General features: G+C 37.8%; 1 protein-coding gene across 5 annotated transcripts in view; it reads left to right on the top strand.

Annotated features, from left to right (window-relative positions):
- The window catches only part of FOCAD (focadhesin), a 311,434-nt gene that overhangs the window by 184,600 nt on the left and 101,916 nt on the right, over positions 1–24,918 (top strand). For all 5 annotated transcript variants that reach the window (XM_027105950.1, XM_027105949.1, XM_027105948.1 and 2 more), the window contains 5 exons: positions 4,185–4,319; positions 7,817–7,867; positions 8,879–8,962; positions 16,610–16,742; positions 19,947–20,132. In XM_027105950.1, coding sequence (XP_026961751.1) covers positions 4,185–4,319; positions 7,817–7,867; positions 8,879–8,962; positions 16,610–16,742; positions 19,947–20,132 — 589 coding nt within the window. The remainder of the gene's footprint in view (positions 1–4,184; positions 4,320–7,816; positions 7,868–8,878; positions 8,963–16,609; positions 16,743–19,946; positions 20,133–24,918) is intronic.

Genomic DNA, 24,918 nt, shown 5'->3' on the forward strand with positions numbered 1-24,918 from the left:
CAACAAAATATACATAACGTAAGCATTCAGAATGGAATGAATTCTCCAAAATCTCATAGACAAACTAAGCAAGATGTTCTGAGTCATTAGTCGGTAAATATTCATACGCTATGTATGCATAATACCTAGGTATTGTTCCTTCTATTTTGTTTGTTTTTGCTTGTTTTGCCCTTACTGTTGAATTGTGGGCTTAGTATTGTAGGCTGATAGTTTTCCTTGTATTTTATTTGTTTTTGCTTGTTTTGCCCCTACTGTTGAATTGTGGATTTAGTATTGTAGGCTGATAGTGTTGTAGGCTGATAGTTTCTGTGGATTTAGTATCATAGGATTTAGTATTGTAGACTGATACTGTTGAATTGTGGATTTAGTATTGTAGGCTGATAGTTTCCTGTGGATTTAGTATTGTAGGCTGTTAGCACTTTTAAGATCTTATTGCACTGTCTTTTGGTCTTGCTAATTTTGAAAAGTTTGTTGTTACTCTAAATTGCTCCTTTGTAGATAGCCTGTATTTTCTCCCATTTATCTCTGAAGATTGTCTCTTTGCCTTTGGTTTTAAACAGTCATATTATAATGTATAGACATATAAACTTATTTTTAGTGTGGCTTATTTGATTTTATTTTTCTGTGCAAATCATTTGGGTTATGTATTATGGGAGTGCTTTTTGAGAGTGGTCCAGGTACCCCCAGCTCACTGCCATTTTTTGTTAATTTCTCAGCTCATTGGTTTCTAGTCCAACCATTACACTAGGGTGCAGCCCTTCAAGGGTGCTGGTTTTATGTGGGGGTCTCAGTTCTGACTCTCTTCCATCTATAGAATAAAGGCAGTATCTCCTCTTACCATGTGGACATTTAAACTCAAGCTATTAGGTTATGGAAACTGACAACTTCCTTTCAATACCACAATGCAGGTATTTCCCTCTTTGTTTCCGGTACTGGGTAATTAACCCCACCCCCATTTTTCCTTTTCAGCTCAGCTATATATAAAAGAATTTTCCTCTTTATCAGTCATTTCAAGTATGGCCCATCATGTTGTTGGAGCCAGAAGTCAGTCTATTTTTTGAAAACAGACAAGTCATTGGTAATAAACAGTAGGCCGAAACAAGCCAGTAAAGACCAGGAACATGAGCTTGACTAATCTGGTACAATATGACAGATTGCACAGGTCAACAGGCTGGTGGATCAGATCCACAGGGTTCTAGTAGATGGACATAGCAAGATAGTAATCGGTTGAATCCAAAGCCCTCAGGGCTGGAAGATCTCTAAGATCTAGTCAAGAATAGCCAGGGTTGGGAAGGTCAAAGGAAGCAGGCTTCTTTATTAGAGGCTTCCCTGCTCCTGATTATGTATAGGCAAGCCTGGATTTAACGTATATTCCCTGCAGGTATACCTTGCTTACATTTAAGGCACAATTCATGGCTGGGATTCTGGAATATCTTCTCATATTCCACATGTAGAGTACCATTTCAGGCACTAGTTTTCAAAGTTTCTAGGAGGAAGACTTTTAAAAAAATTAGTAAACCTTTGAAAATACTTAGAGGAGATAGCCTCACTCCCCACCCACCATCCATGGACAGGGCAAGCCCTTTTTGTACTCCCATAATTGGTGGCCAGAGATCTTTTTTGTTGATCTGCAAAGTGCATCAGAACATGTATGAGACCATACTTCCTCCTGGTATTTTGATTTACGGAAATGTTTGAATGACAAAGCTGTTGTTAGCAGACCTTTCATCTGAGTTACAGTCCTTTTTCCCTCGTGCCTGCAGGATATTTCTTTCTAGATGTCTTTCCATCCGCTCCAATTAAACATATCCATCCCCCATCTCCTGCAAAGGTGCTCCTTCTTCAGGTTTCCCCTCCATTTAATTGTGTTGCTTTTTATTCACCCAAGTCTCTAGGCCCAAATCATCTCACTTCATTCTCCAAGTCCTTTTAATTCTTTTATTCTCTATCTCAGATTTACCATTCCTCAGCCTCCAGTACCATCAGTAGTTGATAATTACTGATAATATGATATAGTTATTACTGTGCTAGGTGAGCGGGGTGGGGGGGGTGAGAACTGTAAGATGTGGTCATTGTCTTTACAGAACTTAATATCTAGTTGAGAAGACAATTTATATTTACAAAAATAGTGAACAATACCAGGCAGTATGGAATTAAATGTTAAGTTGGGTAGTACAGAGTTTTAAGTGCTAGAAGTTAGAGAAAAGGAAGGGGTAAAATGAGGGCCTGAATTGTAAGAGAAAAGTTAATTTTAGAATTGAGATTTGAACTGTCTTGAAACAACGTAGGTTGGAATTAGATAGGAATTTAAAGTGAGGAGAAAGCATGGATAATACAATTTTTGGAAAACTTTTGAGGTTCTTTATGTTAGGGACTACTGACAAATAGGAATTAGAGAGGTTCATGACTGCTTTGAGTTTGGCTGTAAGACTACCAGAAGAATCTTTCAAAAATAGTATTTGAATTTAGTTTATTCCCCAACTCAGAAATCTCTGGAGGCTTCCTTTTCCTTTTGATTCTGATCCAAACTGCTTTGGTATTCTAGGTACTCTTTGATCCATCACCCTTGCTTCACCAGGACTCGTGCTTTTTATGTCTACAGCTTGCTTTATTTGTGTTTGACTTATGCTTTCCATTTCCTTGTGGGATGTCTGCCTGATTTCTTTCCATTCCTTCTCCAAGTCCCATCTCTAGACTTTTTGCCTCCTGATACTGTAATGACTCCCACCCACTGAAATAGCTTTCCTCCCTGGGTTCCTCCTGAAACTGTTTTCTGTTGAAAATAGTTCAAAATCTAATCATGCACCTTTTGTTTCCCAATGATTTAGAATTACAGACATTTCTCTTTCTTTTTGATATGGTGGTAAATTCTTTGAAGGGTTAGATTATGTTTTGTATTTTATTGTTCCTCTTAGTGCTGTATACTACTCTGGGTATATACTCGATGTTGAATTGATAGCTTTTAAAGAATTGGTTTCTTTTTTATTTCAAATACTGATGATTTGTAATATTAGAGCTACTTTGTATAAATATTAGAGCTACCTACTGTCATGCCTGACAGTACTGCCCTTAGTGAATGCTAGTGGAATCCAAATTTGTAGTGGATCTCAAGTCAAAGAACATTTTTCTGCTGTTTCATGGAAGGTGGAAAATAAGAGCAAAAGCACTGAATCCAAGGTTTCTGAGATACTCTTTCTGCTGTCTTCTTTGAGTCTCTCCTTAATCTGTGTCTTTAAGTATATATTATTCATTTATCTTTGACATCTTTTCACTTGTCAACTCATGTAGTGTTTCCTAAATAATTTATGTTTGTAGATGAAGATAAATTGTGTGTGTTAATTGAAGCTTAAGAGAAGAGATTGTAGTGGTTTACAAAGATTAATCCTTGTTAAACTCTATCTGATTGATCTGTGCTGCCACTCTTCCTGCCTGAGTTTTAAAATTTTAATCAAATATCTGTAAGTGAAGAAATCATCCATTGTAGTTGGAATTGAACTTAAGAAGATATTTGAATATCCTTAAAAACAGATCTTGAAATGGCTTAAGAATACTTGGTTTAAGGGAATTGGGTCAAGCTAACAATAACATTTTTGTTAGTTTTATTTTAGCATGTAACAGCCTCTTAAAAATCTGAAATGACTTTTTAAACAAAGTTTTAAGTTATTATTTTAAATAATAAAATTATTCACCTACCTCATTTAGAAGTTTGTAAGATGATTTGAGAGTGTTTGATTTATGTATGCTAACATCCCAATTTTCTGAGTGGTGATACAGTTTCAGCAAGACTAGAAAACTATGAGAACTGTGAATACCTGGATTTAGAAATGTTCTAGCATTATCTCACCCTTCTTGGTTTCAGAGAATGGCTATTCAACAATGTTTGTAGCTAACCTGGAGTGAATTTTGTGTGTATTTGTGCGTGAGGGAGAGCGACAAAGCTTTGCTTCTTTGGTTAACCAAAATAAAGTAAAAAAAGCAGTAGTGTGAGGCAGGCTGGATCTTCTTCAACAACAGTTTATATTAGTTTAAATAATTTCTTTTGAGGGGTGATGATTTATCAGATCTTAACTGCTAGGAGTGTTCTTGTTCTTAAGTTTCCTTATAATGAAAGACAGTACTCTTTACTAACGGCATCATATGAGCTGGGATTTTGTTAGGCATTGACTTTTGTATTTGCTTCACAGGTGGTTTGTATTCGCTCCACTTGGAATGCTCTCTCCCCAAAGCTGAGTTGTGACATGAGACCTCTCATTTTGAAGACCCTCAGTGAACTGTTTTCTCTGGTTCCTTCCTTAACAGTCAATACAGCTGAATATGAGGTATGCATTCAGAGCTCAATAAATTGTCTGTTTCTACATTGGGAAGACATGTGCTTTATCATAACTTTTGGGAAAAAATATTCGTATCTTTTGTTTTCCAAAAATCATTTAGCACTTTTTGTTCTGTGAACATGTTGATATCTTTATGGACTCCTAGGAGTAGGAGGATATCCACCCTTATCAGTCCTCTGTCTTTGAGATTTATTTACGTGAAGGATGCCAAGTTTTTATTATGAAAGTATAGTCAAGATTTTTTAAAGCCCATATGTTAAAATAGTGTTTCTTAAAATAATAGAATTCACGAGGCCAACAGTTTAAATGCATTTTGTTGGTGTTTTAAATTCTAAAAAGTGTTACAAAGGCTTTAGTAGGGCAGGGCAGACTTCTGAGTAGTATAGACATAGTGTCATTTGTGGGTTTTTTCTAGCTTAGGCATAGAGATTTGATTTTTTACGTGTTAGTTTATTAGTTTACATTTTCTATATATAGCTTTGCTTTTCATGTATACTCTTCAATGAAGACGATTGTAAAATCAACCTGTCCTAGGAGAGGAAAATAATTTTATGAACTAGGCAATGTTTGTCATCGTAATGAATTGAAACACTTGGTGGAAGATGTTTTGCTGTAAGATTCACGTACTTCTGTTTAACATTTTCTCTGTTATCTCTTCTTTGAATGAAATGAGAGGGTGGCAGATTTATTTATATCTCCACTTTTGTAGCCATATCCCCTTTCAAGCTCACCTTTTTATTGACTTTTCCTTCAAAGAGCCTCAATTGATTTCCACTTGAAGTCTTGGTGAACCTTTAGTTTGATTTAGTGCTTCACAGACTTTGATAAACTGGCCCTCTGTAAGATTCCAAGAATAGTCCCTTACTTGTTTTAGATCACATGAGAAGACAGGATTGTAGGATAGTACTTCTAATCATTCTAATTGCTACACAGTGAATAAAATCAAATTTGTCCTTACCAAGGACACAATACCTAGCATGGTACATAATGTATATTCAGAACCTAGTTGTTGAATGAATGAATGAACCAATACAGGATATTGTGAGTTTATTCTCACATTTGGGCTTTTGTTTTGGGATATTAAAAAAGGAATCAATTCGAGACTCCTAGAGTATATAGTTCACCAACAGTCTTTTTTATGGCCACTGTTCGTGGATACATACCCCATGTTGTCAGAAAATCTGCCAGGCTACTGATAAGGAGCCCATACTAAAACACAAAATAAGGACTTTGTATGCAGTGATACGTATATTTATTTTCTGTCTTCAAGGGCTGAACTCATATACCTTTGTATTGCTTGTACTTTCAGTTTTTCTTACATTGAATTTATGAAGTGGCTTGTGTGTTTTTTATGTTTGCTTACATTGGTAAGCTGTAAGTTGTCTTTTGGACGATTTTTTTTTCCTTCAAATTTTACATTCCTTTTCAGTGACATTTTATTTTGGTTTATCTTCATGCTTATAATAACATTAGGATTCCTCTGTTATTCAGATAGATGGCTTGGGGACCATTTCATCCATCAGTTTCCTCCTAGTAGGGAGATTACTTCAGTGATCAGAGCCCACCTGGCAGCAGAAGTAAAGAAACGTAGGGAAACCCCTCTCCCGTCTGTCGCTCTGTCTCTCCCTTCCTCCCCGCCTCCCCCACTTTCTCCCTCCCTCCCTTCCTTTCTCCCTCCCTCCTCCTGTCTCTTCCTGTGTGTGTTTAAATAATTTGTTTTCTATTAAGTGCTTAGAGTTTGTTTGTATGTAAGCCCGAGTTGAATATAGTTTTCCCAAAACATTTCTTAGGTCGTTGCTATCCCTAGTCACCTCAAATGCCTTGTGTTTACCAAAAGTGAAGTCCAGTTTCTTTATATGGAGCCAATAAGGTCTCTTAGAATTGGCCTCATTCTGCTTTTCCGCCTCCTGCACTCCAGGAAAACCAAACCATTGTAGATTCCTTCTCCGCTTCCAAATTTTTCCATTGCTTTTCCTTTGTTCATGTTGTTCTCTCTGTCTAGTATTACCTTCTTTTTCACCTCTAATTTTAAAGTCTATTTTAGGAAATAAAGAATTGGTTTAAGTTATCTCATCCTTTGAGAATTTTTCTTCAACAGGAGTCTATTGCTCCCGAAGTTCTTTATCTATACTGTCTTAAGAACATTTATTTCTATTTTATACTACAGGTATATGTATACATATATTTTCTCCATTAACATATAAGCTTGTTGAAAATAGAGTCCATGTTTCAATTTGTATATTTTCTGAATTGCTTTGCAAAGTGCTTGATCATTCATTCATTGACTCAGAATATATTTATTAGAACTGTGCTAGGCCTTAGAGATACTAATAAACAATAATAGACACTATTTTAAGTAGTTATTATATTCCCCAGTGCTCTTCCAGTTACTTTATATCAATTAATTCTAATATCTGATAGGAAGTTATTATTTTTCATTTTATAGCAAAAGAATCTGAGGTTTTAAGAGGTCTATCCATTCATTAAACAAATATTTATTGAGTATCTGCTACATGCAAGACAAGTAACTGAACCAACACTGTAGTTTCTAAGTGAAAGCTGTTTTCTAAACCCAGGACTTTCTAGCTCCAAGGCTATATTTTTCCATTATACCATGTTCTTAGTCCCTGCCTTCTGAAAGCTCAAAAGCTGGTAAAAGATATAGACATAAGCAATAATAATTATAATAACATTTGATGAGCACAGTTACTCAAAGGGCTACGAGAGTGTGGTGGTGGAAGTGACAAACATTCTTAGGAGAAATCTAAGGAAACCTTATTTAGTCGGTGCTATTAGACTAGGATCGTGAAGAATTAATAAAATGTTGCTTTTCATTGACGTTTTTAAGAGAATATGCAAACACAAGGAGGTATAGAAGAACCTCATACGATTAGCAGGGCAAGAAGTTAGATGTGGCTGAAATTAAGAAGACATTGAGTGTTGGAAGATAAATGGCTTTTTATGCTCAATGAGTTATTAAATATTTGTCATTTGAGGAACTGGGCTTTATATTCTTTATGTACTGGCCTTTGAAATGAGAAAGACAGCCACCGCTTTAAGGAGTGTACAAGCTAGTAGGGAGTTGACCACATACACAGATAATCACGTTAGATGCTAAATTGTGCCATGTGCCGTATGGCCGCCTAGAGAAGGGAGAGCTCTCTTCTGGGTAGGGGGTTAGGAATAGAGGCATGAAAAAGGAGAGTGACATTTGTACTAAGACTTGAGAGATCAGTAAGAAATGGTTAGGTTTCTAAATTCAATAATCTTAAAATATCACCTTGTTTAACATATCCATATGTTTAGATGATGAGTCTGTTTCTGAGTATTTTCATTTTATGAATGACGGATAAGTACAGATTAAGTCAGTTGCTAGTGGTATAATTTTTTAAGTGATTTAATTTCTACATTTGCTACTTTAGATTGTTTGCTCTCAATTTTATCTTTGTCTTAAAATTTTATTCTGTTGTTTGTTGATTTTTCAGAATTTTAAAGTTCAAGTCCTCAGCTTCCTCTGGAACCACACTCAAAACAAGGTACTGTCACAAGGGCGTCAGCGAAACACAACCAAACTGGGGAAAGAACTGTGAAATAAGACTCTTAGGATAAAAATATAACTCCCTTGAAATGATGCCTTCTTGGTTTTAAAAGAATTGTGACTATTAATAAATTTAGGTTTTAAAACTTATTCTTAATTTATGCCAGTTAATACATTTTCACCACAAAATGCACTTGTTACTTTGTGACACTGACAGATATGAAGAGGGACTGTTGCCATTGTCTCTCCTTTTAAAGTTCCTTCCTCTTTCCTGCTTTGCCCCTCCCCCACCGATAAGCACATCAAACAAAAAGTCCGCTCCATTTTTTGTTTGTTTTTGGTTTTTAAAAAATTTTTATTGGAGTATAGCTGATTTACAATGTTGTGTTAGTTTCAGGTGTACAGCAAAGTGAATCAGTTATACATATACATATATCCACTCTTTTTTAGATTCTTTTCCCATATAGGCCCTTACAGAGTACTGAGTAGAGTTCCCTGTGCTGTACAGTAGGTCCTTATTAGTTACCTATTTTATATACAGTAGCGTGTATACTCTCCATTTTTCGAATGTCATTTCCAATCAAGGAGTATAGAGCAGAGGGTGTTGGTGATGTTCCACCTGGCTCATGAGTGAAAAAGCTTAGATTCCAGAAGACCAGCTTTCCCAGGGAGTAGCCGGAGACTCAGAGTCCACTTCCAGGCCTATCAAACTCTATACCCTCGTACTCCTTCCGCTAAACCATACCACCTCATGGGGACTTGAGCAATTAGGAGTTATTTTATGTTTAATGTCCCAGCTAGGATAGAAATGTGGTTTTTCTGATGCCTCTGTCCAGTGCTGTTTTCTCTCTATTTTTAATTGGGACGTACTAAGCAAGGCTTGAATACCATTTCCAAAGCACTGACTATAGAACTTTGAGGTTGGTCAGGGAAGATTTTCTTTCTGCCTCCAGAGTTGATGTTTAATATATGTTGTTTCTTTTGTTTATCTTACTTTTACTCTATCTAGGACCCAGTTGTAGCAAATGCTGCATATAAATCTCTGTCACACTTCGGTGCCAGGGAGCACACCATTCTTCATCTGCCTGAACAGGTAGGTTTTTCTGCTTTCTTACCGGTATCTCTTTACTGCTACGTTTTATAACTTTACTTATATCCCCTGCTTAGGGAATTCTTACCTGTAACTCTAGATATGTTGTCCATAAAAGATAAGAATTTATATTTATAATTTGTTTAATCTGTAGTAGACTATAGAGGTCTTAGACTTCACAGATAATGAATGAAGCAGATGGAAGGTGAAAATGAAATCTCTATAAGGTGACTTGGTGTATGACTGCATTGCCCTGTGCCCAGGGCAAGGTCTGTGTCACTATAGGAACCAACTTACCCAGTTAGTGCGCCATCTTGAACTTCACATCCAAGCATGGCCTGCTCAGAGTAAGGTTTTCTACCACCTGAGCAACCAGAGATCTTTATTTGTGATACAGAATTGAAGTGCCGTCGGAAAAAAATCTGCTATTTATTTGTTTACTTTGAAATGATATATAGGTTAGTCCCAGAGAACTGGATGAAGAAAGTATCACTCTCTTTTAAGGGTTAACACACTGTGAGACATTATCTTAGTTTTTAGACTAGACTAAAAACATACAACCTTTTCTACTACCTACCTAGTATAACCAGCTTTAAATTATCAGGTTATATTAAGGAGTTAAGTGTATGATTTCTTTCTTTTTAAAAAATATTTATTTATTTATTTAATGGCTGCATTGAGTCTTTATTGCTGTGCGCAGGCTTTCTCTAGTTGTGGCGAGCGTGGGCTACTCTTCGTTACAGTGCACGGGGCTTCTCATCGTGGCGGTTTCTCTTGTGGCAGAGCACAGGCTCTAGGCACGAGGGCTCAGTAGTTGTGGCTTGCGGGCTATAGAGTGCAGGCTCAGTAGTTGTGGCGCATGGCCTTAGTTGCTCCACAGCACGTGGGATCTTCCTGCACCAGGGCTCGAACCCGTGTCCTCTGCATTGGCAGGCAGATACTTAACCACTGCACCACGAGGGAAGTCCCTAAGTGTATGATTTCACATTTAGTGTTACTGTAATTCAAAGGCATACAAATGGTTATTTAATGCCTTTAGAGTGTAAGGAAGACATTGTTTTAGAAGAAGTTATGTGTAACATTACCCAGAATCTGTCCTTGAGGTGAAGTGGCAAGTTTTATTGTGAATTTCTTGGGATCCTCAGGCATTAAAATGAGTTGACTTTTTCTTCTGGGTTGAGCTTATGCAGAGACTAGATGCCAGTAGTAACCAAACTTCTGTTCATTGAATTGAATTGGAGGGACTGAAGATGGGCTCTTGTAAAACCAAATCCTAAGTGAGGCAGGATTTCCCGTGTCACTGAGAACTCGAAGACAGATCGGCCAGCTTGTTGTGCAGTTATCACAAACAGGAAGGCTTAACAAAAGATGTCCTATGACTCGTAAAATTTAAAAAGATGGGATTTCAGACTACACCATGGTGACTAGCAATACCCAGAGCTTTTGAAAAAAAGAGAGAGAAAGGTAAAGAAAAAGGAAAAAATTACATGTAAATTTGGTATGTAAACTCCTACCAATAGATTACCTACACTATCTGGAAAGATACTTTTTCTTATTTTATATATATACATACATATATATTTTTTGGCTGCACTGGGTGTTAGTTGAGGCACGTGGGATCTTCATTGCCACGTGCGGGATCTTTGTAGCAGCACGTGGGTTCTTAGTTTTGACATGCATGCAGGATCTAGTTCCCTGACCAGGGATTGAACCCTGACCCCCTGCACTGGGAGTGCAGAGTCTTAACCACTAGACCACCAGGGAAGTCCCTATATTATTTTAAATAAGCAATTGGTAATTTAGATTACAACATAATGATTACCTTTATTTTTAGCTATTATTACTGAAACATTCCAGCTGGAATGATAGCTTTTATTAAATAACTCCCATACACTCTTGACTGTTTAGTCTCTACCTCTTTAAATAATGTTATGTTTCTATTTTATCCTACTTGAGGGTTATGTTTAGTTTCTGGTTGTCTTTGTTAGAGTTATTACTCAGCTAAGTGCTGTACGCAGTCAAATATTAGATACTTTCTTAATCTAACGCTTCTATATCCTCTGATCCCTGAATAACCATAAATAGCTCTTTATACCTTCCAACATAAAGGGTAGTGATGTACTATATATGCTTGGGTTTTCACTAGCAGAGCGTGAAGAGCTGTAAAGGAAGTCTCTGAGACTGATTTTAGCCATGCTTTTCAACCTTTTTTCTGCCCTAACCCGCATCTAGGATGTGATTCCCTCTCATATGTAACAGAGGTTCACTACCGTGGATATTCTTAACTGAGATTAAGACGAGAGGACATATGGTTTAAAAGAGTCCACCCCATTTCAACCCCCAGTTTCTGATATAGAGGACCTTCCTCCGCATGGAGAATCATTACTTCCAAGACCACACCATGCATTGTTCTTCTTCTTTTTATTAATTACTGATTTTCAGTTTGGCTGTTTGAATATCTAAGAACTAAAAGTCCAGAAAATGGTCAGTATGTTCATATTCCAAACAAGTCCCTGAAGGCTAAGGGTGCAACCCCAGATCCCACCTCTGTTTTGTAGATAGTGGCAGTGATGTGAAACTGTGGCTCACTTTCTACAAAAGCATACTTTCAACTGTTTCAAAAGTCTCTGCCAGGTAGGGACTTCTCTAGTGTAAAATCTAAGATTCCTCCTTGTTGTCAGAGTTTACTCATTCTGCACCAGGGGCAGTTTGGTTTACTCACAAAACTGAAGGCTACTTGTATACCTTTCCAGTGGAAGGTGTACAGGTTGTCTTTTTCTACTTGTGGAAACTTGTGAAATAATCTTTTCACAGAACATACAGTGAATTTCAAGTAGAAATTTTTTTTTAAAAAGAGAATTTTTTTAAAAGATACTATCCACATGGTGACTTTTGCGGATTATAATTCAACTACTTTTGTAAGTACACCTTTAAATTTATCAAAGAAAGATTTCTTGTTCATTGCTGCATCAACTTAAACTGTGAAACTTGTTGAAAGAAAGCTAACAGGCTGGTAAACAGAAGGCATTAAAGGAGTGACAGACATCAGAAGGAATATTTAGGGTTAAACGAAACAGTACCACCTAAGGTAAGATGGAAAATATCAATGGAGAGTAGAGCTGAATGAGATATCATGTGATCCAGGGATTTGAATAGCAGATTCATTAACTCATCTTTCTTGTCACTGGTTTGTTATTAGGAAGTTTTGTGGGATCGTTGATGATGGACACTTAACACTTGCATTGGTTTAGTGATTATTTATTGGACGTATACTAAGTGCTAGGCTGTCTTATGAGCTGGGAATGTTGAATGAAACCATGTGTGAGGTGAACGTGATAACCACTACACTACGGAAATAAGGCCGGTGAATGAATCCATGTGTTTGTTGGTTTGTAAAAATACTATTGTTAATCACTTGAAACATGCAAGTCTAAAGTTGGTCAAAAAATTTCGGGGGGGCTTCTTTGAGGACCTGTTGATTTCAGTGTTAAAAAATAGACATGAATGATTTTTCCCTTTTAGTTTGTATTTCTTTGTCTTTTTAGCTATTTATCCTTCTCCTTTGCCTTCTTTAGTACCCCCTGACACCCCCAAAATGAAACAAAACAGAAAAACAAACCAAAAAAACTATAAAGAATGGTTTTTCTGGTAAAACAGTCAGTAATTGATGAACATTTAGGTTGACTCTTCTCTCTGACTTGGGTTCTTTAAAAAATGCTTGGCTGCTTAAAAATTAAACTTTTTATTATAGAGCTCTTAAGATAGTGTTGTTGATTTCTGGAGTTAATTTGAGAAGCGAGTAATATAAAAGAACTTATTATGCACCCTGGGTTGGTATTAATGTGGTGTAACCTGTTCCGCTTTGATTTAAGTGAATGTTATTGATTTCATCAGAAGCTGTTTCTCTTCTTAAATGAATTTATGCAGATACTTAACGAGTTCCAAATAAATCCTCTGTTTATGCACAAACTCCTGGATTTTCTTAGGTTGCACACACAGAAACGTGGTTGAAAGGTTATCTGGCTCAGAAAATGTAGTAAGTAAGGCATTTTGTAGGATAAGCTTTCCAATATTCAACTTAAAGCAGATTTTAAAAGTAATTTATCATTTTATATTTGGCTCTCCCTTTAAGTTTCTTCAACAAAGCTTAGCTATAATTGGAAGCGTGTAGTTGGTGTGCGTATGTGCGTGTGTGTGTGTGTGTGTTCTAAATAGACAGTTTTTTCCTGGATGTTTGAGTAGCTAATGTAATATAGTTAGCAACATTTTATAATTTTAACAAGTATTTTTTCATATGACTTCCCTTGATTTTCCTTAGTTGTACTTACGTTGATCTTATTCACTTGTTGCATACAAACAAAGGGAAAAGACTGAGACTAGTATAGGGAAGCTGGAACAAATACTTCTTTAAGAGATGAACAGAGGAGTAGGGAAATGCCATGAAACCAAAGTCTAACAATAAGTGCTACTTAGTTCAGAGAATCAGCTCACCTTTGAAGAAACAAAATTGAAGGTGTAATCCTACCATTATAAGTAGGCAGAGTATATCATCTATACTTAAATTACAGTACATTGGGGCTTCCCTGGCAGTGCAGTGGTTAAGAATCTGCCTGCCAACGCAGGGACATGGGTTCTAGCCCTGGTCCTGGAAGATCCCACATACCGTGGAGCAACTTAAGCCCCTGCGCCACAACTACTGAGCCTGCGCTCTAGAGCCCGTGAGCCACAACTACTGAAGCCCACGTGCCTAGAGCCCGTGCTCTGCAGCAAGAGAAACCATGGCAATGAGAAGTCCACGCACTACAACGAAGAGTAGCCCCCACTCACTGCAACTAGAGAAAGCCCATGAGCAGCAACAAAGACCCAATGCAGCCAAAAATAAATAAATAAAATAAAATAAAATAAATTACAGTACATCTTTAGTGTCTTTGTTAACATATATGTGTATGTAAGATGCAGACATATGTTGTTTATCGCACAGCAGATAAATTAATATAGGGGTGCAGTTATGTGAATGCAAAATTAGACAACTTAAGATGGATGAACGGATCTTTTTTTTTAAAATCCCCAACCTAGTAGGTCTTCTTTAGTGGCTGTCGGAAATATTGATGGCCTGTGTGCTGTGACTCATTGAGCAGTTAAACTGGATAGGCTAAAATGTGTGCAAAAATCAGATTCCTTTTATACTACATAATTCTGGAATTGGGAGCATTGGTCACTTGGCCTAGTTCATCCACCAGCTGAGGTCCCTCTGAAGGTCGTGGCAGCTTCCGCCTCTATTTCCTATGCTTCCGCTTGTGCTGCTGCCTCTTCTGCTGCCCCTCCTCCAACCCACACTCTCCCCTCCCCTTTCCTCTCTTTCCTATCGCCTCCCTTCCTCCCTTCCTCCTTCCTTTCTTTTTAAATAACTTTACTGAGATATAATCTGCATTCCATACAATTCACCCATTTAGAGCATGCAATTCAAGTGGTTTTAGTGTATTCAGAGAACTGTGCAACTAATCACAGAGCTGCCACAATCTAATTTTAGATCGTCTTATTAGCAATCAATCCCCATTACCCCTTTCTTTCCCCCCAGCGCTAAACAACCTTTAATCTACTTTCTGTCTCTGTAAATTTACCTGTCCTGAACCTTTCCTATAATGAAATCATATAGCATGTGATCTTTCGTGACTGGCTTCCTTCACTTAGCATAATGTTTCCAAAGTTCATTCATGTGGAACACATATCTGCACTTCATACCTTTTTATGATTGAATAATATTCCATCGTGTAGGTGTGCCGTATTTTGTTTATATGCTCATGGATATTTGAGTTGCTTCCATTTTTGCTGTTACAACTAATGTATTCACATTCGTCTGCAAGTTTTGTGTGATCATTTGTTTTCACTTCTCTTGGTCATATACCTGGGAGTGGAATTGCTGGGCCATACAGTAACTCTGCATTTCGCTTTTTGAGAAACTGCCAAACCGTTTTCCAAAGGGGCTGCACCGTTTTACCTTCCCACGGACAGTGTGTGAGCGTTCTGATTTCTCCACATCCTCACCATCCCTATGAGTTTTCATATTAGCTTAAGTGTTTACCGCTGGCTTCCACCTCCCCGAGTCTCCTATCACTTGTGAATGTGACATGTAGCAGAGCTTCCCAGTGCTCTGATGCTCTGGTGCAGTATCTGGTGTTATTCATGTAGCCTCCAGCTGTAAGCATTGTTGTCTGTTTCCCCCCATATGCTGTTCAAATATTATTTTCAATTTGTACTATGATGTGTAAAAAGTCAGGAAGCAAGGTAAACAGACCCAGAACCAACTCCTTTTTTTGAAACTTTTTAGGCAACTAGGACTAGTTAAAATCTCTAAGATACCTCTTGATGATACCAAATGTGGCAAATTCCAAGTATATACACAGACCAGAGACACTCAGAAAACCCTGCTTGTCAGAACCAAAAGGATTGCAAAGGTGCCAGGGTTCCTCTGGTGTGCGCTGATATCAACAAATGCAGGCATGCCCTCTGCGGAGCATGCGTCATTGTTGTCTCTGTAATTATGACTGGCTCAGTCCTCTGAGAATTAGATCCTCAAGACTGAATCAGAATTAAATCTTGTCTTGGAAAGTGCTTGGTGGTGGTTGCTTTCACTTCTTCACTACTGAAAAGAACGCTAGTTATGATTGAAAGGCTTCATCGGAGTTGAGGTTATTATACGTGAGAAGTATTTTATCTCTGTTTGCTTTTATCCCCCTGCAAGAATCCTAACTCAGTGCAGTTCCTAAACGGAACAGTGCTTTGGGGACTTATGAAAAAGGCAGTCTGCAGGAATTGTTAATTATTTCTAAAAATAACTCCGGGAGACAGGCTAATGGTAATGACTGGGTTCTGGCACTTTATGGTTATAGCAACCACATTTATATATTTTGATTTCCTCCCCTAATGCTTAATTATCTCCATGTGGGCATTATCATGGTGTGTCATTGAAAGTATTAAAAATTTAATTAATTGCTTGACAGTTACAGCTTGTGGAAACTACAATAGTGGTAATCTTTTTACATTTTTAATTTTTGGTTCAAATAAACCTAACTAATCACAGAGTAACCACAAAATCTTCAAATGGCAAATTAGACACTATAAAGTATAGCTACCAACTGCAGATTTTAGTGTTTTTATATTCCATAGCAACAAACTGCTAAGTCTAAAAAAAAAAGTCAGCTACAGCATTCTGTGTCTTCCTGATCTCTACTATGTATATTCTACTAGAAGATTTTAAGCTTTGTCATAGAAATATGGCTGAAATCACAAATTTTTAAAACATGTATTCAGACAGGCAAATATTTAATTATAAACTACAGAAGTTCAATATATTGAATGTGTGTTTGCATTTTATTGTCAGATGGTATAAAATTTTATTAGTTTTCTATAGTAATCATTGCTTAGGCTGGTTTATGGTGATTTTCTTACTATATTACCATTAGTTCTTTACATGGATCTGGGAGTGTATCTAATAAGATGATTAGAGTTTACCATTTAGTTAATCCGAAAATGAATAGATTTTTAAAATTAATTTTAATGGTCTTTTGGCATTGTAGAGCAATGAGTCTAAATTTTTTAAAGGAAAAGATTTTACATAATATTTTAGTATCGCCTTCTCTATCATTTCAGGTAAGACCAGAAATCCAAATTCCTGATGACCTAGATGAAGATGAGGAGGGTGATGAAAAGGACGTGGATCTTTCCATTCCTGGTTCTTGCTATCTCAAACTGTTGTCACTCACTGCTCCTTCCGTTTTACCAGGTGACTCCTATTTTGTGTCAGGGAAGCTAGCATTTTTTTAGTAATTTTAACTGATTAATTGTGCTCTTTTGTGATGAACACATATTATAGCTTACTTTAATCTTAAATACTTATTTTCTATGTGTCTTATAGGGACTGCTTGAGGTAGTATGGTGTTCAAAAACACACTGAAAAATGTTAGACTCAAGTAAAAATAAACTGGAGAACTAGTTTAAACAACCATTTTCACTGAAAAATTTAAATTCATCTCAAAAGTTAAATTTATTCTACAAGACAAATTTTCAGTGAGACTTTAAGTCACTGATTCAAATTGTTCTTTAGCTTATTTATATAAGATAACTGAAAAGATCATTAGAATCTTCAGAAATTTCCTGGGTAGTTTCATCATTAGAAATATATTCTTCCTAAAGAAATGGTGGTACCAGTATTTGAGAGCTATACATTAATGCTTTTAAAAAATAGATTAACTTTTATGGTCGTTCAATTTTTTTTTCCAGCTTTGATATAAAGTGTACAGGACCTTGACATTTTAAAAAATTATTCTAATTATACCTAGTTGTTCTAATTCAGTAGTAGCCAACACTTTCCCAAGCATGCATCTATTACCTTATTCTGTCCCAAATCTACCCTGAATGTTCATGGATGTAAAAATTTAATTTCTCAAAATTAAGTTCGATAAACACAAGAAATGTCATCTTTATCTTCTCAGTCATAATCTCAGTAGCCTGTAATGTTAGAAGTTTTTATCCTTGGTTTCATCCCACATGGAGATTCCTGAGGAATTCAGCCAAGTATATAGTAGTACTTCTTGCTAGACAAAGCTCCTGTCCCAAATTCCTGCCTCCTTTCATTAGAGAAAACTGAACGGTACAACTTAGACAGAGTCCACCTTTTCTTTTCTCCTGATGTCCAGAACAAGCCTTAAGGACTTGTTCCCTTTTTCTTTCTCCTGATCGTCCCCACTTCCTACCTGAAGGCTCTTCAGAGTCTAGGACCTCCCCTGCGGTTAATAGTAAGTCCAAGGAAGAAAAAAGCCATCAGTTATCCAAAGTTCCTCCTGTATCCCAGAATAACCTTAGAGTTCAAAGTCCTCTTGGGGTTTTGCATTCGTGGTATTTTACTTTCATTTAAACTACTCTCAGGGCTGGAATTATTTGATAATCCTTAATTCTCTGAAGAGCTTGACAAGTAGACAAATTTTCATTCCTGGGTTAGTCTTCGTGTAGATGTGTACTTATCTCTTGACGTGTATCAGCTTTTACCGGAATAGGGTGTCTTCTGAGAAAGCATGAAATTCTTTCCTCACAAGTGCATGATTCTTAGGTCCATTCTGAAAAGTCTATACTCCTCCCAAGCTTGAAGCAGTCGTACATGTGCATGTACATACAGGAATTGAAATGTATGACCTGCAGTTGGATATTACTCACACTTTTCATTTAGATGATGTGTTGATCAGGGTCTTCGCAGGAAATTCAGAGAGAGTAATTGAGAGTTTAATAAAGGGACTGCTTAAAGGTGTGTTGTCAAGATTAAAGGAAATTCACAAGCAATGGTGAGTCATCTAAGAATGGTTAATGTCCCTCAGCCTGAAGAGGTAAGGGAAGGGAGCAGTTAGGAGAATAAGAGAGAGCTTCTGTGTCATAAGAAGCTCCTAAGGGGAGCAAGGCCCTTCAAAAGAGGGATGCAGACCACCTGGGGCAGTCCTGCAGGAGGGTGTCTGGGGATTACATGCTCTCACCTCTGTTTGCACCCTGTGATCTCCTGCCGGTGTCTCCCATTGGATGAAGCCAACTAAAAGCCAGAGGACAAGGGAGTCTGATGATGCAGTTGTGAAAGGTTATTCTTCCGGGGCACAGAGTAGGGTTGAGAGTGTGGATCTGGAGGGGTAAATAGAAAACATACTACACAGGTGTTCTCTGGGCTTTGAATGGAGAAGCTTTGTTGCACCTAGGAAAGTTCTATATAGGAATGACAGAACTGGATACATAATACATGTTCCAGTGAGTACTTCTGCCTTTAATTTAATCGTGGTCATTTAAAGGAGACTTTTAGACCTATTCAGAATGAAATTCTAGTTTAGGTAGACAGACTCTTGCTTTTTGTTCCTATAATAAGAGGCACCTGTGGTGGTTTCCTTTTTTGTTTTCCATATGATTTGTTTAGCTTTAATTTTTGTTGTTTTTGTTTCTGCATTGGGCAACCTCTAGTGGTCCTTAGGAAAATAACACTTGAATATAAACCTATAGTGCTAACCAGGTATTTTGTTTGGATACCCTATTGTCTTCTGATCCCACATTACTGCATTACCTTATAATAAGTGAAGATGTCAAGCAATAAAGAGCTTGGGCTTAATTAGAAGGAACACAAACAAAGAAATAATGAATTAATTTTTTAAAATACGTGTACTGATATTACCGCAGAATGGTGGATAGTCATAAAGGGCCTCTCTGAAAATATCTAAATGACAGGAAGGCGCCAGTCACGTGGGCATTGTGGATTAGTGTGTTCCAGGTGGAAGAAATGGCAAGTGCAGTGGCCTTGACTTAGATATGAACTTTGTGTTATTGAGGAATGGAAAAAAAGGCCTTGTGGAAGTGTGTCTTTAACACAGCTAGGAAGGAAGGTGGGTGGTAGAGATGAGGTCACGGGGAGAGTCAGGGGCTAGGTCATAGAAGGCCTTGATCATTGTCAGACGTCTTGACGTTATTCTATGTACAGTGAAAAAGCATTGAAAGATGTTAGGGAAGGAAATGTCATAAAACTCTAGCTTCTTTCTGGGTAGAGGATGGTTTGGAGGAGTGGTCATGAGGAGAAGAAACCAAGAACTAGTTTTTAAATTTATCCAGATGAGGAAGAGAGAAGATAATGACTGGGCAAGTAGCAGTGAAAATGGAGAGAAACTGATGGATTTGAGATATATTTTTAAAGGTAGATCTGAAACGACTTGCTGCATATAAGGAGTGTGAGAAAGAGAGGAGTTAAGAATGACTAAGTTTTTAAGCTTGAGTTACTGGGTGCCATATTCTAGTTTGGGGAAGACTACAAAACGGCTGGGAATCAAGAATTGTTTTTACTTTGTGAAATTTGACATGAAATATAGCTAAGTTGTTGTTGGTGGTGTGTGTGTGTATGAGTTAAGAATGAATGTTTCTCTTCTAGCATACTATATTCACTCTACTTTTGGTCTCCTTTTATTTCTTTCAGCTTTGGAGGAATTTTTTACATCACTTGTGAAGCAAGAAATGGTGAATATGCCCCGTGGGGTGTATCACTCTGCATTAAAAGGAGGTGCCCGCTTAGATCAAGGAAAGACTGTAGCAGGAATCCCCAATTTTATGTTGAAAATGTATGAAACAAACAAGCAGCCGGGTTTGAAACCTGGCCTTGCGGGTAAGCACAATACATAGTATCACGGTACAGGATTTTAATGTGATGATTTAAGTTTCTCTTCCAAGTAGGGTGTAATAGGGCATGGAAAGGCATTGCTGCTGCTGCTAACGTCTAGACACAGCTGGATAAATTACAAAAATGAATCACATTTTAAAGCCATCAGAGAACTGTAGAAACAAAGACATAGATAAAACAAAGAATAGACTGAAGTTATGGAATGGAGAGAACATTTTAGATTGTTCCCTATGGACCTGTCCCACGCCCCAGCCCCTACCCCATGGGAGATATTCACTGATTCTGGTTGTGGGCTGGGATTGTGTATTGGCCCAGGAAGAGGCCTGTTGGAGGATAGAGAAACCAGTAAAGCTTTTAGTGGTTTCATGGGACTAGGCTGACGTGATGATTAATTTTATGTGTCATCTTCATTGGGCTAAGTGATGCTCAGATAACTGGTAAGTATTATTTCTGAGTGTGTTTCCAGAAGAGATTAGCGTTTGGATCAGTAGACTGAGTAAAGAAGATCACCCTGAGCAGTGTGGGTGGGCAACATCCAATCCATTGAAGACCTGAATAGAACAAAAAGGTAGAGGAAGGGTGAATTTGCTCTCTTTGCTTGAGCTGGGAGATCCATCTTCTCCTGCCTTTGGACATTGGTGCTCCTGGTTCTTGGGTTTTCTGACTCAGACTGAATTGCACCAGAGGCTTTCCTGGTTCTCTAGTTTGCAGACAGCAGATCATGGGACTTCTCAGCCTCAAAAATCTTGGGAGTCAATTCCCATAATAAATCTCCTCTTGCTTATCTACATATCTGTACCTATATATATCCTGTTGGTTATGTTTCTCTGAAGATTCTAATACAGGTGACAAACTGGTGATCTTCCTCATAAGCAATTTGGTGACTTTTGAGTTTGCACTGAAAGTTAAAGAACTAGGCTGATGCTTCTGAGAGGCAGTGAAATCTCCAGTCTTGTGTTGCTTAGGAAACAAAGACTGGCTAGGAGAATGGGCCTGAAAACAAAGCACACAAGTAGTGAATTGATACTGAGATCTACAGCTCTTTTCACCTGGATGCGCTTACTAATGTTGGCCTCACATAGAGGCTGAAATTCAGGCTTGACCTTAACAAGAGGCTGGTGCAGGAGGCAGAGAAGCCAACAGAGATCATGACATTTATGCGGTAACCTGAGTGACAAGACTGGGGACTTGAGACCCTTCATACCCACAGCCTGTTTCTCCCTTAAGATATTTGTCAAATTTTGCAGCTTTGTGGGAAGTTAAAAGCTAAGCTGAAAACTTCTGAGGACAGATACAAATCTCTGAATCTCCCATAATCTTTCTGTATTGAAGAGTCAAAGACTGATTAGACTGTCAGTTGAAAATCTTGAGGAGGCATGCCTTAGGAACAGGGTTGAAACAGAGGCAGACTGAGATTTACCAAAGCTATAGTCAAGCCTAACTCAGTTAAATCCCTCATTCACCTGAGATGATCTGTTCTTCACTCTGTCTGCCTAGCAGAGGAGAAAATCCTCTGATTAAAAAAATAATAATATCATTTAGACTTTCTGTGGTTCTTTCATATACTGTCCAGTGAAAAAGTGCTAGACATATGAAAAAGGAAGAAGCTGGAAATGAAGGGAATATTTCATGGAGATAAAGAAGTCAGTCCATTAGAAAAGTATCACAATTCTAATCAATGTGCCAAAATAACAGAGTTTCAAACTATATGACAAAAATTAGCAGAACTGGGCTTGCCTGGTGGCGCAGTGGTTGAGAGTCCGCCTGCTAATGCAGGGGACACGGGTTCGTGCCCCGGTCTGGGAAGATCCCACTGAGCCTGCGCATCCAGAGCCTGTGCTCCACAATGGGAGAGGCCACGACAGTGAGAGGCCCTCGAACCGCCCCCCCCCAAAAAAAAAATTAGCAGAACTAACTAAATAGACCAATCCACAATAATAGCGGAAAACTCTTAAACAGCTTTTTCAATGGTATGATGAACAAGCAGACAAAAAAATCAGGTTCACAAAATATATGAATAATACTATGAACAAACTTTACTTAAGTGACATATGGAACATTGTATCTTATAGTGATAGAATTTGTATGCTCTTTAACTGTACATTGGAAACTTATCAAAATGGTCATATAGCAGACCATACATTTCAACACATTTCAAAATATTGAAGTCATTGAGTCTGTCCTCTGGTAACAATGGGATTAAGCTAAACTAAATAACAAAAAGATAACTAGAATTTCTCCACTCGCCTGGAAATTGAACAGTACACTTATAAATCATCCATGGATCAAAGAAAAAAATCAAAATGGAAATCAGAAAATATTTTGAACTGAATGATAATGAAAATATGCCAAATTACAACTTGTGGGATGCAGCTAAAATCATGTTAATAGGTGATAAAAACTCTCCAGAAAGTGGGCATAGAGGGAACCTACCTGAACATAATAAAGGACATATACAGCAAACCCACAGCAAACATCATTCTCAATGGTGAAAAACTGAAAACATTTCCTCTAAGATTAGGAACACAACAAGGATGTCCACTCTTGTCACTATTGTTCAACATAGTTTTGGAAGTCCTAGCCATGGCAATCAGAGAAGAAAAAGAAATAACAGGAATACAAATTGGAAAAGAAGTAGTAAAACTGTCACTGTTTGCAGATGACATGTACTGTACATAGATAATCCTAAGGATGCCACCAGAAAACTACTAGAACTAATCAATGAATTCAGTAAAGTTGCAGGATACAAAATTAATGAACAGAAATCTCTAGCATTCCTACACACTAACAGCGAAAGATTAGAAAGAGAAATTAAGGAAACAATCCCATTCACCATTTACAACAAAAAGAATAAAATATGTAGGAATAAACCTACTGAAGGAGGTAAAAAACCTGTACTCAGAAAACTATAACACAGATGAAAGAAATCAAAGATGACACAAACAAATGGAGAAATATACCATGTTCTTGAATTGGAAGAATCAATATTGTGAAAATGACTATACTACCCAAAGCAATCTACAGATTCAACACAATCCCTATCAAATTACTAATGGCATTTTTTACAGAACTAGAACAAAAAATCTTAAAATTTGTATGGAGACACAAAAGACCCCGAAAAGCCAAAGCAATCTTGAGGGGAAAAAATGGAACTGGAGGGGGCTTCCCTGGTGGTGCAGTGGTTGAGAGTCTGCCTGCCGATGCAGGGGATGCGGGTTCGTGCCCCGGTCCAGGAAGATCCCACATGCTGCGGAGCAGCTAGGCCCGTGAGCCATGGCCGCTGAGCCTGCGCGTCCAGAGCCTGTGCTCTGCAACGGGAGAGGCCACAACAGTGAGAGGCCCGCGTACAGCAAAAAAAAAAAAAAAAAAACACCAAAAAAAACCCCTTAAAAATAGAATTACCGTATGACCCAGCAATCCCACTACTGGGCATACACCCAGAGAAAACCATAATTCAAAAAGATATATACACCCCAATGTTCATTGCAGCACTGTTTACAATAGCCAGGTCATGGAAGCAACCTAAATGTCCATCGACAGACAAATGGATAAAGAAGATGTGGTACGTATATACAATGGAATATTACTCAGCCATAAAAAGGAACGAAATTGGGTCATTTGTATAGACATGGATGGACCTAGAGACTGTCATACAGAGTGAAGTAAGAAAGAGAAAAACAAATATCGTATATTAATGCATATATGTGGAATCTAGAAAAATGGCACAGATGAACCAGTTTGCAAGGCAGAAATAGAGACAGAAGTAGAGAACAAACATATGGACACCAAGGAGGGAAAGCGAGGGTCGGGGGTGGTGGTAGTGGGAAAAAAAAGACCTTTTGAAATCTTATAATTTCCATTTCATTAAAAATTATCTGCTTTACCTGTAAAAAAAAACAACAACAGTGTTAGTAGGAAATTTGTACCCTTAATGCATATACTGAAAAAAGAAGGAAAACAATTATAGTTTAAGCTTCTATTTCAAGAAACTTGGAGAAGAACAGAAAATTAAACTTAAAGAAATGATAAAGGAAGGAATAATAAAGATAGGATTAAAAATCAGTGCAATAGGAAACACAGGAAATAAAGAAAATAAGCAAAGCCAAAGGTGATTCTTTGAAAAGTTTAATGAGGACTTCCCTGGTGGTGAAGTGGTTAAGAATCTGCCTGTCAGTGCAGGGGACACAGGTTCCATCCCTGGTCTGGGAAGACCCCACATGCCACGGAGCAACTAAGCCCGTGCACCACAACTACTGAGCCTGCGCTCTAGAGCCTGCGAGCCATGACTACTGAGCCTGTGCGCCACAAGTACTGAAGCCCACGGGCCCTAGAGCCCACGTGCCACAACTACTGAGCCCGCGTGCTGCAAGTACTGAAGCCTTTGCTCCTAGAGTCCTTGCTCCACAATAAGAGAAGCCACTGAAATGAGAAGCCCGTGCACCATGACGAAGAGTAGCCCCCGCTCACCACAACAAGAGAAAGCCCACGCACAGCAACAAAGACCCAACACAGCCAAAAATAAATAAAAATTAAAAATAAATAAATAAATAAAAAACGCTGCTAGTTTAAAAAAAAAAGTTTAAGAAAATTGATAAAGCTGTTGTAAGGCTGGACAAAAAAATAGAGAAATATAGATCACCTGTATCAGGGACAACAAAGGAGACGTCACTTCAGGCCCTACAGCATTCAAAACATTAAAGAATATTTTGAAGAACTTTTAGCCAATGAATTTCACAGTTTAGATGAGATGTAGAAATTTGTCAAAATATAA

Source organism: Aethalodelphis obliquidens, unplaced genomic scaffold (assembly GCF_003676395.1).
Source record: "Aethalodelphis obliquidens isolate GAN/ISIS:26980383/991018 unplaced genomic scaffold, ASM367639v1 scaffold7, whole genome shotgun sequence".
Classification (NCBI taxonomy): domain Eukaryota; kingdom Metazoa; phylum Chordata; class Mammalia; order Artiodactyla; family Delphinidae; genus Aethalodelphis; species Aethalodelphis obliquidens.